The sequence below is a fragment of the Danio rerio genome, chromosome 13 (genome assembly GCF_052040795.2).
Source record: "Danio rerio strain M-AB ecotype USA chromosome 13, GRCz13ab, whole genome shotgun sequence".
Lineage (NCBI taxonomy): Eukaryota > Metazoa > Chordata > Actinopteri > Cypriniformes > Danionidae > Danio > Danio rerio.
Genome location: NC_141033.1, coordinates 35,373,540 through 35,394,519, shown reverse-complemented (window position 1 = coordinate 35,394,519; position 20,980 = coordinate 35,373,540). Strand labels below are relative to the sequence as shown.

The 20,980-nt window shown below is 34.0% G+C and overlaps 1 protein-coding gene across 8 annotated transcripts in view; it reads right to left on the bottom strand.

Annotated features, from left to right (window-relative positions):
- The window catches only part of sobpa (sine oculis binding protein homolog (Drosophila) a), a 71,836-nt gene that overhangs the window by 27,615 nt on the left and 23,241 nt on the right, over positions 1 to 20,980 (bottom strand). For 5 of the 8 annotated variants that reach the window (XR_015505394.1, NM_001441450.1, NM_001441453.1 and 2 more), the window contains 1 exon segment: positions 12,876 to 13,027. Coding sequence is in view for 7 of the 8 variants with exons in the window: in NM_001441450.1 (NP_001428379.1) it covers positions 12,876 to 13,027 (152 nt within the window). In the remaining variant the exon portion in view is untranslated. 8 annotated transcript variants of the gene reach the window in all.

Sequence of the window (20,980 nt, the reverse complement as noted above, 5' to 3'; positions counted from 1 at the left end):
CATCTATGATCCATCCATCCAAGTCAACATAATTATCCATTCATCAGTCTAAGTTTCCATTCATTCATCCATCCATCCATTTGAGTCAGTCTAATTATCCATCCATCTATCTCTCCATTCAATCAATTCATGCATCCACTCACCCACGCACCTGCAGTTCATCCATCCATCTCTCCATCCATCGGTTCATCCATCCATTCATCCATTCAGCCATCAATTCATCCATCCATTCAAGTCAATCGATCTAATTATCCATCCATCCATCCATCCATCCATCCATCTGAGTCGGTCTATTTAATTATCCATCTATCAATTCATCCACCCAGTTCATTCATCCATCAATCCATCCATCCATCTCTCCACCCACCTGCCTGCAGTTCATCCATCCATTTCACCATCCATCAATCCATCTATAGATCAATTCATCCATCCATCCATCCATTTATGTCAATCTAATTACCCAAATTCATCTATCCATCCATCCAAGTCAGTCTTTTTACTTATCCATATTTCTATCCATACACCCGCAGTTTATCCATCCATCAATCCTTACATCTATCAATTTATCAATCTATCTATCCATCCATTCATTTCCCGACTTGTTGTTCTGTCTATCAGTTCATCCATCCATCTCTCCATCTGGTTTTACTGTGTCATACAGGTGAAGTTGGCATGAAGCCATTAACTCTATATGAGCATTGTTCCCCTGCTCTGACATGTTGCCCAGGGTGCGTCCCCTAATGTATGAGTGTCTGAGTGTCTGTATGTGTGTGAGAGAGATTTCAGAGAGTGTGTGTTTGTTCTCTTGGCTAGCAGCTATGAAATAATCACCCTGCACCGTGAGTCACAACGCCATGGCAACAAGACCCGCAGAAGCAGAGGCCCGGCAGCTTCACAAAGAGTTTGCTTCAGAGACACTGTACTTTTACATGCTAAATATACTGAACATTCATAAGAACGTGACCCCGCTGTAACTACCGTACCGGTTATAGATGTATGCTTGCATGCACACTCATTTGTTATGAGTGCATTAATGAGATGTGTATATATAAATCAGCAACACTGTTTAATGGTTAATAATTTACGCTCTGTCAGATTTTAACACTGTAATCAAATTTAACATTTAGAAGTGCTGCAATTTCTCCAACACCTGACACACACACACACACACACACACACTGCAGAATAGAAACACAGACAAACGGAGCATGAATGAATCCGTAGATGATGAACAGAATGAGAAACTCAAAGAACGGATGTTAGAAGCAATGAACTGAAAAGATCCAACACAAACATTTCCGATGACTTAATGATATTTGCTCTCCCCTAAGTTTACTGATTTTCATAAATTATTTAAAATGTTTTCCAAGTTGCTTTCCACATGGGGACCACAATGTTGGCAATTTATAGGCTTTTTACTTCTTTTTATCTGAGCTAAACATCATTCTGTATGCCGACACACAAAATAATACTGAAGAACATGCACACACACACAGCATATGGCCGTTCAGTCTCAGCTTTTCTCCGATTGACGGAGCTGAATTTAATTCTGTTGTATGGCATGAAATACAAACTGACTGTGCGTCTGTGTGTCCATCTGCTTGGCTGTTTAAAAAGGGTTGCTGCCAGAGAAGGTTCACCTGTACATGTTTTCTATAATGATTTTCTTTCTTTCACTGAAACGGTATGTTTAGTTAACTTTGACATTTCTGAGGACATTTCTGAAGTCTATAACTTTTAGCATTTTGATATACAGTTGAAGACTGAATTATTAGCCCCCCTGAATTATTATCCTTCTGCATATTTTCCATAATATCTGTTTAACGTGTCGATTTTTTTCTACACATTTCTAAACATAATAGTTTTAATATCTAATTTCTAATAACTGATTAATTTTATCTTTGCCATAATGACAGTAAATAATATTTTACTAGATGTTTTTTCAAGACACTAGTATTCAGCTTAAAGTGCAATACTGACCTTAAGATGGTTATAATAAAAAATTGTGACTGCTTTTTTTCTAGCCGAAATAAAACAACAAAGACTTTATCTAGAAGAAAAAATAATATAGGACATACTGTAAAAACTCCTTGCAACATCATTTGGAAAATATTTCAAAAAGAAGAAAAAAAAAATCACAGGAGGGCTAATAATTTTGACTTCACCTGTATAATTATTGTTTAAAAAAAAAAAAAAAACAAGGCTTTGCTTTACAGTTATTTTACTATGGGAAGTGGGTTCCTAAATCCTATTAAAGTTAATTCACTTCATTTACAATTTAACAATCTGAAAATTGCATAAAATGTTTGCAAATGAAGCCCTAAAGCACTTATATTGTCACTTGCTGGAAAACTGGTGCAAAGCATCCATAAGAAAAAACAATATGTTTCTGCACGTGGGGAAACTATTGCAGCTTTTTCTGCTACATAATATTGAGCAGTGGCTCAGAGCGTGCAGAAAAACAAACAATGTCATGTTTCCTTGGTTATACTGTGTTTGGTTGCCTGGACTTGCACTCAAATATTTTTGAATTATTAAAGCAACATTTGAGGTTGTGTGCAAAAAGATCTGTTCACTGGTTAGTCCAGCAATAAAATCACATTTTTCTGAGGAAAAATTCCTTGCTTGATTCTAATAGAGGAATTTAATAATTGAATGTGTTTTCATAGTTTATGGGTTGTATGCATTTTTTAGAATTCATGTACATCATGACCGTAGTTTTATGTGATATCGTAAAAATCTAATAATATAATATAATATAATATAATATAATATAATATAATATAATATAATATAATATAATATAATATAATATAATATTTGAAAAATCTTTGAAATATAATGTAAGCACATAAGTCAGCAAAATATATAACACTATTTTAATGGTTTTTGGACATATTATGCCTTTAACCCCTGTAACCTAACAGTGGGAATTTTTCATAAATAGCTTATTTTAATGTTTTTGATAGTCATGCTTAATATTACCAGTAGCTTCTTTGAGGTTCTCTCTGTGTTTATGCTCTTCTAAATCTAGTTGCTACAGAACTCCAACAATAAAATAATAAGCGAGTTTGTAACTGAGTTCTTATTCATTCAGCCTCTGTTTCTCACAAACACACATTCAGTCTGATTCCCCTCATCCAGAACAAATCACCATAAATGGACAAACATTTCAGTATTCCAAATATTCAGTTACTGGAAGGTTTCATGAGGCTAAAAATATGTTGTCAAAATTCATTAGCTCAGCACCTACACTCACACTCACGCAAATCTGAGGATTTAGACAGTGTAAAACGAGCCCACCGTCTGACACAATAAACACAATACACTAACAATACTGTGTGTATCTCTCTCACAATACTGTGTGTGTGTGTGTGTGTGTGAGGCTCACCACATTTCCTCTGAGAAGGGCACTCCTGACGCACACACAAAAAACACACTTTTGTTGTTATAAATTAAGCATTTTTTGGATTACACGTTTTCTAAAATAAGTAAATATGCAAATGAGGTATTCATTAAATGTGTTTTTCCGTTTTTTTTTTTAGGAGAAAACATTAGTGCAGATGCTGAATTAGCCCTGTTTGGATGCTCTGATCCTGTGTTGGCATGGTCACATAATCAGTAAATGTCTATTATATTTGGTATGGTGGTGACTAAAAGGGTGATCTTGATTGAAAGTCCACTTTACCACCTACTTTTCATAAATGGCTGACTGCAATAGTTGCTGCTTTTAAGCTTGAAAGAATTTGTTTTGCTAGGGCAGATGCTTCTAAAAAGTTTTAAAAATATGTGGCCTCTTCCTTGCTTATCTTTTTAAGAGTTAAAAGGAGGGCACTTGTGATTCATAGACAATTTTACTCTTACTTTTCCACTCCAATTTTATGGAGACCCAGAAGGGACATGATGGTGGGGAAAAAATGGGTGGAAGAATAAAAAACTGGATGGGAAAAAAACTGAGTAATAGGAAAATATATTTTAACAAGTTTTTCAATTCTCTCGCAAAAATGTTTTGCGCTATCTCACAAAGATGTTTAGCGTTATCTCGGAAATTTTTTTGTGTTTCCTCGAAAAGATGTTTTGCATTATCTTGCAAATATCTTTTGTGTTCCTTTACAAAATGTTTTGCGATATCTCGCACAGATATTTTGCATAATTTCTCACTGATGTTTTGCTTAATTTCTCACAGATGTTTTGCGTTATCTCGCAAATATGTTTTGTGTTCCTTCGCACAGATGTTTTGCGTTTTCTTGCAAAGATATTTTGCGTTCCCTCGAAAAGATGTTTTGCGTTCCTCCGCAAAACTGTTAGTCGACAAACTTCCTTTTGACTTTATACATGTCAACCTCCCATTTTTTCCAGTGTTCCCCATATTTTACCATTCTATACTGCTATCATTAAGTTTTTTTCCCATATTTTCTTTCTTAATAGAAAGAAAGTGAATGCAGAAATTTTTATATTATTTTCAATGTGCTTTTAAGATAAAAAATATGGGTGAAATATGGGTAAGTACTTAATGATAGGATGATAGCAGGATAAAACTGTAAAATATGGGAGAATTCCAGCAAAAAAGTAAAGATTGACATGTATGAATTGAACAGTAAGTGTTTGTCGATCAACAGTTCTGCGTGGGTATTTCTCTATCACCCGTTTTTTTCTCTCCTATCAATTTTTTTCTTCCACCATCATGTCCCTGCAGGGTCTCTGTACAATTTCAATGTTTTGAGTTTGACCAAGTAAAACTCCTGCAGGGTCACAGCTTTGCACAGTTTTGCTCCAACCCTAATCAAACACAGCTGATCCAAATAATCAAGGTGTTCAAAACTACTAGAAACTATTAAGCAGGTGTGAGATAAAAGGGGTTGGACCAGTTTGAGACCATTGCTCTATATGGTGTTTATTATTATTACTATTATTATTATTATTATTATTAATATTATTATAATTATTATTATTATTTTACTATTTTTTTTATTAATTCACTTATTTTTTGTATTTTATTTCTTCTTTTGTTACTATTTATTTAAAAAGTATTATAGATAGTATACTTTTTTGTTTTGTTTTGTGCTCATAAAAATAAAATATATTTTTTAATTCTCTCTTTTTTGACATTGAACGCAATCATTTTTAAAGAGTAGATCGTCATTATTCAGAATTTTATACAATTGATTTTGTAGAATTTAGAGTAAGTACAGCTGAAATGAAGATTTGTGCCTTAATGCAGGAGAACAGCCTTTAAAAATGTAAAGCACATTGATAAAATGTTATTATTTTTTTCTTTTGAAATGCCAAAAAGTCTAAAATCCTAAAATCGACAGATGGATCGGAAAACAGTGTGTTTGCCTGCAGTCTCAACTTAATGTGGAGGATTTATAATCACCTGAAGCAGCTGTTGTGAGGATGCTGTTCTACCTGAAATGGACCAGCGGGATGATAGAAGTGTGTATGTGTGTGTATGCTTTCTCTTTTTCCATTTTGAGTTTTGCAGATGCAGGTATTTACTGCAGTAACACCAGACCGCAAGCAAGCAGACCCACCGCCCCTCCCCGTGTCTCATTTCACACACACACACTGCTTATCTTCACAGCTGACCTTGTGGTGTACATGACAAAATAGAAAGAGAAAATGTTCATACAATCTCCGAGTGTAACAGAGAGCTCCCCCTGCTAATGAATTATAGAAATGAAGGTGGAGTCGCGGCGGTGGCAGAAAGCCAGGACAGTCGTCAAAGGAGCGAAGTAAACAGCTCTGTGATTGTGGGATTAAATGAACATGCTCTTGCCAGACGTTCATTCCACAGACGAGACTCCTCCGAGAACCAGATACAGCATCCAAACGTCTACAGACGTGCCAGAAGGACTTCACAGTTTACACTATAATCATCACAGACTGCGCAGACTGTAGTCTCGTAACACGTGATGTCATTCAGCACACGCTGATCTCTTCAATATATACTTGAGAAAAAAAACACTAAACTTTAAGAACAGTTTTCTAATAAAAACTTACACTTCGAAAATTAGAAAGGAAACATGTGAATCTCCAAAATATTTGCAGGTTTCATTTCATCTAGACTGTTTTTAACTGGTTTGAACATTTTAACAGTGTTAGGTGATAAGCTGAAATGCATTACCATTTCCAACTGGTATTATTTCTCCTGTGATCACTTGCTTTCAGATTTTGCCGAAACTCTTCCCTTAAATTTCACAGGAGTGCTCAGTGTGTTATAGATGTTATGAATGAGAGAGAAGCAAGTGAATGAATAAAGATGGTAAATGTGATTTACAGCCCAGGCTCATTGGAAATAGATGTCTCAGCCTACATTTTTGTGAAACATAAAATACGTTGCTCTGGGTGCGTTTTGTTGCATGTTTCAGATGACAAATCCTTTAGAGGGCGCTGTCTACATTTTTGTAAATCTGAAATATGTTACATAGGGCAGTGGTTCACAGAGTGGGGGTCGCGAGACAATGGTGGGGCGAGGGGATCACTTGGTGATTTCCAAAAATCTAATTAATTTTATTAAACCACAAGTATTACAATACTTTATCCATAACCTACAGAAGATAATAATAGTAGTTTATGGTTATAGCCTTTAGATTTGTTTTTCTGTTGAATTGTGACCTTTGTGGTAATAACATTATATTAAACACACAGCAATAGTGTCAGTGTCAATAGTGATTTTATTGCACCATGTTCAACTTTGTGGCAAATTTACAGCACTCACATACATTTAAAAAAATAACAGAAGAATACACCTGGGCCTATTTGGTGTGTGTGCGCTGTGGCATGCAAGATGTATATATTTCTAATCACCTCGGAGGATATTCAGTGTCGCGAGTCACTGGCACTGTTATTTTGAGGGTCGCGGGTTAAAAAGTTTAAAAACCCCTGACCTAGGGTACGTTTTGTTACACGTCCTTTTTGCACAAGTCAATTAGAAGGCAGGACTTATGTTGTCGAACATATCACCTAGCAATCCACTGACAAAACCCTTTCCAACTAATAGTGTTTTCAAAAGCAAATGTAAGAGAAAAGTACACCGTGACCACATAATTTTACCTTGAATTTACCTTGCTTTTATCTGTTTTGTGGAACTGTGCTTCACCAGACTCAAACCTGGGCATTTTGCACTACAAGTATTACAACGTAAAAAGTGAGCTACAGAGTAAACTGATCATGACAGAAATGTCATCCATATGGAGATAGATAGGTGAGGTAAACATATTCGATTGCAAATCCACCACCAATAGACACCATCTAATAGTTTTGTGGTAATTATTTGATTTTCTTTTTTTTAAAACTACATGAAAATAATCCTTTATTTGTCAATAACATGTCCCTCTAACTATCATTAGTCTGAAAAGGAACTAAAAGATTTGGTGTTATACTGCCCCCTAGTGTTTATTTTATCTAGAAACTGCAGTTAAACGTATGTTGAAGTATGTTTTTGCAGTTTAACAAAAAAACAGGCAGAAGCATGTATTTCCAATGAGCTTGTGTCGATGAATTTAATTGTAATCTGTGTGTTTTGGTACAATGTGGCAAAGTATAAATATATTTTCTGAGCCTTTTCTCACAACACGTCCCACAGCGATCACATTTTTGGTCAGCAGATGGAGAATATAGAATCTTTTGTGGCTGTTTATGCGCATCTGACCACATGAGAAGTTTGATGAAAAAGTTTGACTTAAAGAAAATCAAATATGGAACCACTGATCTGATTTGATATTATTGATTATGATATATTGTATTTATTGATTATGATATATTGTATTTATTGATTATGATATATTGTATTTATTGTACTGCAACTGTATATTGTACTATATTTTTTATTGGTAAACTTGCTACAACTTCCCGCCCAGGGACTACAGATGTAAATTAGCTTTAGAGCTAACTCTGGCACAACATGTCATGTTGTACATTGTCCCTGTATATATAAATAAAATAAATTAATTAAAAATGAGCATTTAAACTACCAGAACAGTCTGACAGAACTAGTTTCAACTACTTCAGGTAGAAACAGTTTGCACAAAAAATATTGTACAAAATGTCTAAAAGAGATAGTATGGCCAAAAATCCCCTCATATTGTACAAGAGTTTCTTGCTTCTAATGAACTCAAGAGACAATATTTTAAAGAATGGGGGAGCCAGACAGTTAACAGTAGCCACTTATAGAAGAATAAAAATAAAATACTGTGGAACATTCTTCAAAATTTCTTCTGTAGTGTTCAACAGAAGCAAAAAAAAAAAAAATAATAATAAAATTCTATATGACTGAAATAACTTGAGAGTGCATAAATGGTGGCATCATTTTTGGGGGGTTAAACGACCCCTTGAAAAACAAAAGAAAAAAAGGATTATAAAAAAAATTAAAAAGGAAGCACAAAATAAATGACAGAATTTATATGCCATTACATTTATTAATTATGCCATTATGCCATTACAAAATATTTTTTTCCTTATTTTGTTCATTATATATTAGCACACATTCTCCACACAAATATCTCATTAGCATGACTTTTTACAGGCATTTTGTAGGGTCTTTCACTGGATTCCCATTACATAGTCCAATGTTGTTGTTGTTGTCGTTGTTGTTGTTGTTTTAATCATAAATTCAATTATTTAAATAAAGCATGATTGTTTGTTTATGTATTTATTAAGTTGTTGTTGTTGGATTCCAATACAGTAATGAGAACGAGAATTTCACTATTCACAATGGTTATAATCAAAATTGGGACACTTAATGAATGCTCAGCTGTCATGAAATGTCACAATGCAAAATTAATGATTCATTAAAACAGGCCTTATTTTTGGGACCATTTATTTTCACCAAAAAATAACTATTTTTTTTACTCTGAAATATAACTCAAAAATATTATAAGTCCTCCTAGTTCTTTCTTTCCGATTGCTCATTATTGCATGCACTTTTTACTTAAATACTAACTATTTACTTCTGTTTGTTTCTCTTTCATTGTCAGATTGTTTTATTAGTTATTTTAAAAAGGTGTTAGCTTACAGAATACCAAAATGACAATATATGTAAGCATACGCATGCTATAGGTCTTCAAAATCATGTTGCAAATTGGGCAAATTACATGTGTATATTATTATTAGCATTTTTGCAGTGCAATTTTAACTTAAAGCTCAATAATTTCTACAGGAAATATAAAACCTCAAGTACGTTGTTTACAGCTTTTATGTGCTTCTACAGCATGAGCTCTAAACCCCAGGCATTTTACACTGCTCAACAATTCATGAGATTTACAGTTTGTGTCTGTAATTGTGTGTGTGACACAGACAGTGTGTATATGTGTGTGAGTGGTAGCGTCAGTGGTCATGTTTTGGTTTGTTGTTGGTCTCTTCATGCTGTCCACTCGTCTTCAAACACACCACACATTAAGCGAGGGGTGGCTGTGAACAAACATGCATGCATGTAGGAGTGTGTTCGCATGCATGTGAGACTCTTCGATGTGTGTGCATGTGTGATAGTGGATTTGTGAGTGCTTTGTGTGCATGAGCTTGTACTTTTGTGTGAACGTGTGCATAATGCATGTACATTTGGGAGTGTGTTTGCATGCCTCTATGATAGTATGAGTTCCATCAGTGTGTGAACAAGTGTACAAGAGAGTCTCTAACACACACGAGGAGAGGAGAAATCCAAACACAGTATACTTACACTGCAATTCCTCACATATCCAAGCTTAGATAGAAAAGAAAACACACAATCAATATCTGTCTCACTCTGATGGCATGAGGTCTACATCTAAATGAGAGTCATTGGTCTTGTGTACTGAGCTGAGGTCTGTAATTATAATGAACGCGTGAACATGTGCTCTGTTAAATCCCAGGATACTAAGCTTGATTTATTATTCGTTTAATACTATTAATCAATAATTATTAATAATTAAAGTTTTAAGTATTAATAACTATTACAGTAACATGTTTAGAAAAAAAAAGAAAGATTTGACAATGTTTTTTGAAAGAAGTCTTCTGCTTAAAAAGGCTACATTTTTTAGGATTAGTAACACAATAACAATTGAAATGTGATCTTGGAGTCTTGTGTTACACAGGTATGTTTGTCTTTTATGTCAAAAATCATTAGAACGTTAAGTAAAGATCATGTTTCATTAAGATATTTTGTAAATTTCTGACTGCAAATATATCATAACTTATATTAGTAATATGCTTGGTTAAGTACTAAATTTGCACAACTTTAAAGGTGATTTTCTCTATTAAAATATATTTTTATAGCCTCACATTACAGATATTCAAATAGTTGCATCTCAGCAAAATATTGCCCAATCCTAACAAACCATAGAGCACAGGAAAGTACATGTATTTATATTTTAGTAGTGCTTGGAAAAACTTTATTGCGATGAATTGCATCCAAAATAAACAATTGTAGCTTAATATTTGCAGTTTGACCATTGCTTATTTGTTTCTAACATTTTCCCCTCCATTTTATTTTATTTTAATTTCTATCTATATAACTCTGTTTCTTCATTTTATATTTGCCTTATATGAGCTTAATGTGATTCATTGTGTATAAATATGTACAGGTGAGTGAACATATAAGGGAACTTTTATCTACTTATGTATGGATGTATGTATATATGTACATATCATGACATGAACTGATTAAAAATGTGCATAATAGATTGTATATAAATGGTGCAGTGGGTCGGGGGACTCTGTTGAAGCAAGGATAATTTGTCTCTGTTTTTCAAATCTTTTTAAAATTGTTGTTTTATTGAACAAAATGTCAATAAAAAAATCTGAACAAAATAACAGTTTTTTGTGACATAATATATGTGTGTGTACATTGAATATGTTATGTATGTGTGTATATATATGTGTGTGTGTGTGTGTGTGTGTGTGTGTGTGTGTGTGTGTGTGTGTGTGTGTGTGTGTGTGTGTGTGTGTGTGTGTGTGTGTGTATATTTATATAAAGGCTTAACTTGGTCAATTTGGTTAACTAGTCAGGTTAGGGTAATTAGGTAAGTTATTGTATTCTGTAGACTATCGAAAAAAATATAGCTTATTGGGGCTAATAATTTTGACCTTAAAATGGTTTTTAAAAATTTAAAAACTGCTTTTATTGTCGCTGAAATAAAACAAATAAGACTTTCTTCAGAAATAAAAAAACATTATGAGACATACTGTGAAAATTTCCTTTTTCTGTTCAACATTATTTGGGAAATATTTACAAAAGAAAAAAATATTGCATTAATAATTCTGATTTCAACTGTATATATATATATATATATATATATATATATATATATATATATATATATATATATATATATATATATATATATATATATATATATATATATATATATATATATATATATATATATAAATCACACATATATCTTATGTCAAAACAAAATTTTTTTTTGGATGCAATTAATCATGATTAATCTTTACCCAGCACTATATTTTAGACGATGTATACATCTCAGTTTCAGACACTTATGACTGGTTTTGTTGGCCAGGGTCAAAAAAAGTTAAATATTTGTTTCTGTCTGAATATTTTTTACAATTTCTTCAGTGATAAAATAAAACATATGTCTTTAGTATCACAATCACACAAACCTTAAATATTTCTTTACTGTCACATTTGCTTTATTTAATGTTCCCTTTTGAATAGTAACATATTAAAGTTCTCCCAAAAATAAAAAAATTAAAATCCAATAATAAGAAGCAGAAGTGACTTCTTTGAACTTTTCAGGTACTAGAATATAAATGGTCTCCCTGCAGTGACTTTTTAAAAGAACTTTAGAATTTTACACTGCAATTCATGTTTCGTTTCCATGGCGTTGCATCAAACTATAACTCCAAAGGAAAATTTTATTTCCTCACAGTTATGAATCAGTTACATTCTAAATCCGCTTCTTAAGAGTGATGTCAGGCAAAGTGGCTTCGGGTCCAAGCACTCTATCAAACTGTATGGGGAGACTCATCAAATGCTAATAACAAACATTTACAAAGCACCAGAGATTGTTGTGTACACAATGATTTTATATAAAAATCACTTTAATGTGTGATACCAATAAAAAGTGATCATAAACAAATATTTTCTCAATTCAAATGAGTGGTGGCTTGGACCCGGAAACACCAACACGTCACCACTTAACAAGTGGATTCTGTTCATTCGAAATCTCATTTGTAAGAAGGTATTCCGAGGGCCACAAAAATAACAATCCCACATGTGGGACAGTACTGTTTAGAGGGCATAAAACACATTGATGCATCTTAAATGTTTACAAACGTTTTAGATTATTATTTGGTTCATTGCAAAAAAAAAAAAAAAATGCCAAAAACATCCGTAATAATCCATGGCGGATTTTCAAGTATGTTTGTGCTGTAATGCTTTCATAATTAAATTTAATAAACACAATTTAATAAATTGTGTAAATAATATATAAAAAACTAAAATAATGTAAGGTGACATGTAAGAAAACTACCTTATAATTATTTGATGTAATCAGACTGCACATTAGGAATGACCCATGCCATCAGCTTGCCTTTGTGTACAAAGTATAAAATACTAACAACGGAAAACTAAAAATGACTAGCTTTAACTTTATATAAACTGACATAGATTGCTATTAATAAAAAAGTTATTGACTCACCATATAAACAACACCTGATTATTTAACTCTGACTGTATCTCTGTCTGTATATTAAAGATACGTGTTTACAATTTACATATATACAAAATAATTTCTAATTTAAAAAATATGTGTAATTGTGCAGAGAATGTAGTAACACAGAACAGGAGTAAAGGCAGAACAGAGGAAGTGACATCAGACAGAAAGAGCCTGATTGGCTGAGGGGACAGGAAGAGGTGGAGACTGTGCATTCACCTTGTTGCGTTTGAAGTAGGCACGTCGACAGGCAGCGAAGCATTTCTCACTACAGAAGCTCTTGAGCTCAGAGCCCATACTGAGAGAATAACGCTTCACTCCCACCTTCTGACACCACGCACACATGATCTGAACATTAGACGAGTCCTCCTCTGAGACAGACAGACAGAGAGAAAAACAGAGAGAACACATCAGGGTCTATTCAGCCGGTGTTTGAAACAAAGATACAGCAAGTTGAAGATTAAACATAGAGTGGTAGACTAAACAGATGTCTGGCCTGTAGGGAAATCCTGGCTTTTTGTACTCTGATGTAGATTTTCTAAGCATTTTGTGCACTAGTGCAGTTGTGCTTGAAGAATGGAAAGCTTTTCTTTGCATTTGTTTGTGGGAAACATGACCGACAACTTCAAGATTAATCTCTTTTTTCTGAGTTTGCCTTTAAAAGCTACATAGTTTGAGAAAAATCATTTTATTTGTGTTTTATTAATTAACTAAAGATAAAGTGTGTTCAAAAATTGAAATGATGATTTAGTTCAATTCATTTGCAGATAATGACAATATGAAACATACTGAAGAATTTACAGGAGAATGTACAGGCTACTAATCAAATACAGCTGAGAGCCAATACAGCTTAGTCCCTTTATTCATCAGGGGTCACCACAGCGGAATGAACCGCTAACTTTATTCATTTATTCTTTTTCCTTCAGCTTAGGCCCTTTATTCATCAATGGTCACCAGAGTGGAATGAACCGCCAACTTATCCAGCATCTGTTTTATGCAGCGGATGCTCTTCCAGCTGCAACCCAGTACTGGGAAACACCTATACACTCTCATTCACACACATAGATTACGGCCAGTTTACTTTAATTAATTCACCTATAGCGCATGTCTTTGGACTGTGGGGAAAATGGAGCAATCCCATGCCAACATGGGGAGAACATCCAACCTCCACACAGAAATACCAACTGACCCAGACGGGACTCGAACCAGCAACCTTCTTGCTGTGAGGTGACAATGCTGCCCACTGAGCCAATGTGCCACCCTGGCTGAGAACCATAACTAGGGACTCTATATCTCCTACCAGAGGGAAGCAGTTCATAATGTGGAAACAAAAAATTAATTAAATCATTCAGAATCCTTTCCACCTGATTAATGACACAACTCTCATATAAAACTAGAGGATTAAAATATTCATATATATATATAGGGAAAATATTAAAGATTTAAAAAAAAAAAAAAAAAAAAAAAAAATATATATATATATATATATATATATATATATATATATATATATATATATATATATATATATATATATATATATATATTATTTTTTAAAGTTTTATTTTGCTACTAACTAAAAAATTATTCTAATAAACATATTTGTTTAATAACTCTTTTTTGTTCAAATGCTACAAAATATATTCACTGAGAAATTGAAAAAACTATTGATTTTCATTATGGGGTGTACTCATATATGCTGAGTACTGTATATTCCATGGTAAGCTGTGCTTTGTCTTTTTTGTAAAATTATCTTATTTTGTCAGTTATTTGTGTCTTCAAATAATTGTATGTGCCTGATACAGCTTACTTGACTATGGAATTTCAAGGAAATTCTGTATACATTACTTCTTGCTATATATATATATATATATATATATATATATATATATATATATATATATATATATATATATATATATATATATATATATATATATATATATATATATATATGTATGTATGTATGTATGTGTATGTATGTATGTATGTGTATGTATATGTATATATATATATATTTATATATACAGTGCTCAGCATAATTGAGTACACCCCATTCTGAAAGTAAATATTTTTATACATTTCTCAGTGAATATAGGCAATGTATTTTGGTGCATTTAAACAAAACAGATTTATTAAACAGATATATTTATTCAAATAATATTTTAGTCACCAAACATATCTAGAAATTGGAAGAAAATACAATTAAATTCAAGATACAGTCAGAATTATTAAACCCCCCGATTTTTTTTTTTTTTTTACTTTTTTAAATATTTCCCAAATTATGTTTAACAGAGCCAGGAAATCTTCACAGTATGTCTGATAATATTTTTTTCTGTTGGAGAAAGTCTTATTTGTTTTATTTCAGCTAGAATCAAAGCAGTTTTTAATTTTTTAAAAACATTTTTGGGACAAAATGATTAGCCTCTTTAAGTTATATATATATGATAGTCTAGAGGAACAAACCATCATTATACAATAACTTACCAAATTACCCTAACCTGCCTAGTTATGCTAATTAACCTACTTAAGCCTTTAAATGTCACTTTAAGCTGCATAGAAGTGTCTTGAAAAATATCTAGTCAAATATTAATTACTGTCATCATGGCCAAGATAAAATAAATCAGTTATTAGAAATGAGTTTTTAAAACTATTATATTTAGAAATGTGTTGAAAAAAATCGTTTGTCCGTTAAACAGAAATTGGGAAAAAAATAAACAGGGGGCTAAAAATTCGGGGGGGAAAGGGGGGGGGTGTATCAAAGCTGATATCAAAACTATTAGAATTCTTTTTTTTTAATATTTCCCAAGTGCTCTTTACCGGAACTAATATTTTTTTCAACACATTTTTGCATTTTTTATGATCAAATTTTAATAACTAATGTCTAATATCTAATATCTTTGGTCTTTGCCATGATGACAGTGCATACTATTTTACTAGTTATTTTGCAAGATACTAATATTCAGCTTAAAATCCAATTTAAAAGCTTAACTAGGTTAATTAGGCAAGTCATGGGACAACAGTAACCAATTACAAAATTTAAAAAATTACATATATTATATTTACTTTTATATTTTTTATAATTACTTTTATATTTACTTCATACTTTATAAGTACTTTATATTTCATAGTCAACAGATAACTGTGATATCATCATATACTACATCAATTATTTAACAGTAATCTTACACTGATTCATCCATTTTTATATCACAGGCAGTTTATAATGCATACTCTCAGCATCTACAAAGGCTACAGGCACCAACCAACAAGGGGTTAAGAGAAACCTGTCATCACGCATCACCCCACACACATCAAGACTACATACAATTGTATATTTCTCAATGTGTGTGTGCGTCAGTCAATCTGCCTACATCACAGTGTATGCCACAACATATCAAATCAGTCCTATCATGCCTCACTAACAACCAGAGTGCTTCGGGCACAAGCGTTCGGGTTTGTTGTAGTGTATGTAAATCTGTGTTTAGGGTGAGTGTGGTTTAAGGGGCCACAAAAACCCACTGATTCAAAACTGTTCATTTTATGGACTATTCTGAGATTTGACTCTCAATCTGATATGTGGCATGTGATCATTTTAAAGCGTCTGGCCAAGTCAAACGATTTCTCCTCAGAGATCTTTCACACTCTCACCCTCTAGCAGATGCTTAATGATCAGATAAATGTGTGCGTGCAGAGAGGAAATGTCTGCCCATTAGACTTCACCTTTCCTCTCACCCCTCGCTTTTTCTCTTCTTACTTGTAATGAGTGAGTAGAGGAAGTTATGGATTAAAATAACAATCAGAGTTATGTTAAACATGCCTTCATAGGGTATACTCTGAAAATACAGCATACTTCATTAATTAATCTAGACAAATTAAACAAAGCAGTGGAAGGAATACAAGTGATTTCTGCAATTTTTGGCAAATATGAAAGACTAGACTGAATTATAACACTAGGTCAACCAATTAGCCTAGTTGAGATCTTGTCAAACTGTATAGTTAATATGTAAAATCTAAGCAAGTTTCTTTATGTGCACACATACAGCAGGGAAAATAAGTATTAAACGTCCTGTTTTTTCCTGAGAATAATATTTCTAATGGAGCTGTAACATGGAATTAAAGCAGATTTTGGTAAAAACCCAAACAATCCAAACATAAAAAAAAAACAAAAAAAAAAACAAAACAAAATCTGAAAATGAGTTAGGTGTAATAACAATGGAATGACACAAGGAGAAAGTACTGAATACTAAAACTTATTTAATACTTTATATAAAAGGCTTTGTTAATGATGGCAGCTTAAAGATGTCTCTCATATGGAGGATGAAGTCACTTGCATTGCTCAGGTATGAGTTATTTACATCAAAGTGTAAATCTTGATGGTTCTGTGGGTCTCGTCTGATCAAATCTGATCTTTATTCTGTATTTTATATTGGATTCAAGTCAGGGGATTGGCCTGGCCATGACTCTACAGCTTGATTTTCTTTCTCTGAAAGAATTTGAGAGTTTCCTTGACTGGGCTTTGGATCATTGTCTTGCTGAAATGTCCACCTTCATTTTCATTATCTTGCTAATATAGATGTTGGACTAAAGCAGCGAATATTCATTTACAATGACTAAGGACAGAGGGCTGCCGAAGAACTACTGAGAGATTTCAGCTGCAGTCTGGGCCTTTACAGCCTTCCTACACTTTCCTTTCTTTGTGTGTTCAATACTTTTTCCCAGAGTCATTTCATTGTATTGTACATAACTTCATTTGTAAACTAATTAGATTTGATTTATTTAGATTTATGGGTTTCTTTTGTTGTTATAAATATCTGATGAAAAATTCACGTCAACAGCACCTTTAGAAATATGATTTGAGAGAAAAATGGTGATGTGTTCAATACTTATTTTCCCTGCTGATCTACACATTTCCGGACCCTTTAATGAACCAAAATAGGCAACATTGTGAATACAACTAGAAAGAACAGGTCATTTTGTGCTTTTTATGGTCACATCTTATGCCACAATGTAAAGTTTTTGGTTTGTTTAGATTATTGGTCCTTATTTGCAGTAAAGTATGAGATGTTATTGACAAGAATGTAATGTATGTATCCTATTTCAGGATGTATTTCGATTGGCTGTCAATGCATATAACCTGCATCAGCTAAAAAAAAAAAATCTGAATGACATTCAAACAGTATATATTTTTCTATTGATGTTACTGTTGTGGCTGATCATTTTATCATTATAGTTAGCATCCTTGGTGTGAACTTACAAACCCTAAATTAGTACAGGGGTTCCCAAACTTTTCAGCACGCGACCCCCAAACTAACAATGCCAGTGACTTGCGACCCCCAATACCCTCTGAGGTGGATATAAATATAGAAGCGCGCACACACCAATAGGCACAAATCTATTCTTTGTTTAATTTTGGAGAATGCCACTCTGAGACCTCCATGCTTAGTCGTGGCCGGTATTTATTTTTAATGTACGTTAGTGATGTAAAGGTCTCAAAAAAATTAAAACTGGTGCCATAAAATAAATCAGCTGCATCTGAAGCTATTGCTGTGTTTTTAATATAACGTAATCTCCTCAGGGGTCACAATCTAATGGAAAAAAAAAATTTTGAAATGCTGATGGCTTTTTCTTTGCATGTTGTTGTTGTTTTTATGTAACTACTGACTATTTTGTCTCCTGCAGATTGTGGATAAAATATGGTAATTAAAATAGTTTAATAAAAGGAATTTGATTTTTGGAAATCACCAAGCGAGCCCTTCTCATTGTCCCGCGACCCCCCAAAGGGTCCTGACCCCCACTTTGGGAACCACTGAATTTGTACACATAAACCTTACAACAAATAATATAGAGAAGTCAACAGTAATAAAGCAATAGGGTAAATGAGGCATGTTGAATTGTAGAACAGCACCTTATTCCTAAATTAAAACGAGATAAAAGAAGCTCAGATTCAACAGGCTGGAAAAGTATATAAAAAGATTAAGAGAGAAAAACCCACCTAACAAACTGCAACATACAGTGTGAAAGTGCTCCTCTGCAACCCTCAAAAACACAAACATTGAAATATAAAACAGTTGCCATGGCGATTCTGTTTGTTTTTCCTTAGCACAGCCTTTCATTGCTTCAACCGAACCCTGAATTTAAGAGAGATCTGTGCAAATATGTGTGTGTGTGTGTTTGAGGAACATCCGGTGGTGAAGCAGCACATACCTGCACTTCAAAAGCCCTCTGTCACTATGCGCATGCTCATGAATTATTCACGAGGGCCACGGGCGAGGGGCGGGGATGGGGATGGGGAGGGGGGGTTGGCTTCTGTTGCTGTGGTAGTTAGCGAGTCTACGCCATCTGTTTCTCACCACATCACACACATAAACGCACACAGCAATAAGAGCGCGCACACATACATACACCAGTGCACATACACTGGGTTAGTGATGCACCTCGCCGTGGTGCCGTCCCATTAGACACCATGACTTCGGTCTGCTGCGCTACATCACACACACTATCAGCCAACAATAAGAGCACACTCTCAGTGGCTTATTGCCAAAACTATATTTACATTTGTGGGCAAGTATAATTTGATCTATTGTATACTACTGAATACAAAAAAGATTCAAAGTTAGCATTCAACTTCAAGTCAGTAACTTATAGTATATTATACTTAGATTTTTAAAATTTGGATTAAAGCTTTTATAATGTTACCATTTCATCTTGGTTTGGTTCACTTTTTAAACAGACCAAATTTGTTACATGAGGGTAAACTCTCATCTGATTGGTCAGAGTGCACTGGTTGATGTTCCAGGATTTTGCTCATATCAGTCATCCGTCAGTATGTATAAAGTAGCTGTGGATGCTTGTTGTGTCTTTCCTTATAGCTATTCTCATATTAGCTTATCATTCTGAGCAAGAATCAAGGCTTCTTTGGTATTTTATTCCATTGGGCATTGGCTTTCATACTGACTTTCCTCCAGGATACCTCACAATTCCTTCTGATAGGCATTAGAAAAACAAACTCAGCTATTTTAAATGTAGTGTATGTAATAATTCAGCCTGAGCTAACAAGGAAACGTAACTTTCTTATGTTTTGTCAGTTAAGTGGCTAATACGTATGAAATCAAGTTGGGGCGAAGCAGTGGCGCAGTATGTAGTGCTGTCGCCTCACAGCAAGAAGGTCTCTGGGTCGCTGGTTCGAACCTCGGCTCAGTTGGCATTTCTGTGAGGAGTTTGCATGTTCTCCCTGCGTTCGTGTGGGTTTTCTCCGGATGCTCCGGTTTCCACAGTCCAAAGACATGCTGCAGGGGAATTGGGTAGGCTAAATTGTCCGTAGTGTATGAGTGTGTGAGGGTGACAGGCCCAGACGACAGGCCGGCCGGAATGTGTCAAAAAAAAAAAAAAAGTCGTTATCGTATGGACAAATCTAAAATGGCTTGTTCCAAAAGAGCCGACCCTGCAACCATACGGGACTAAGGCCAAAGAAGAAGAAGAAGAAAACGTATGAAATCAAGTTCAAATTCTGTCATACAAAAATTATCTATTTTTGAAAGGATGCGTGACACCAAACCCCACCCCTTAACCCAACCACCAATGGGACATGAGCAAATGATATTATAATGTACAAATGAGACTGAATTAGCCACTAAATCAGGGGTGTCATATTCAGTTCCTGGAGGGCCGCTGCCCTGCACAGTTTAGTTCCAAACTTGCTTTAACACACTTACCTGTGGGTTTCAAATAAGCCTAATAACGTGTGTTTAATTAGGGTAGGAACTAAACTGTGCAGAGCGGTGGCCCTCCAGGAACTGAGATAGTAAGATAGCACTGAATAATTCATTACACTGTGCATTAAACTCTTTTGTCTGATTTTATGATTTTCACCACAAGCCAACTTGAGACCACTTTGGCGATTTCAGACTGATTGTTTTTGGTATAGGTTTGGATGAAAATGCCATGTTTAAAAGTGCCCAAAAGAACTGATCTAAAGCAGAAAAAGGGCCAGGTCTAAAACAACAAGTCACCTGAAAGAACCATTTAAAGTTTAATGTTTAAAATCCATGTGAAACAGAAGTTTAAGAAGAAAGGTTAATGCACACTGAATCCAATTTTTTCGTCCGTAATTTTCACACTTTTAAAAAAAGTAAATTTCAATGTATTGACACACTGCCACCGAAACTTTCATCCGTCATAAAGAAATAAGAACCGGGTGTGATTGTTTCCATTTTTCGCATCCAAAAAAGCACTTTGAGAAGAGTTTTGACAGTTCAGAGCCACCGTACAAGTGAAAAGCTAAATACAGAATGCCGCCATTTGAGCTACAGAGAACTTTATGA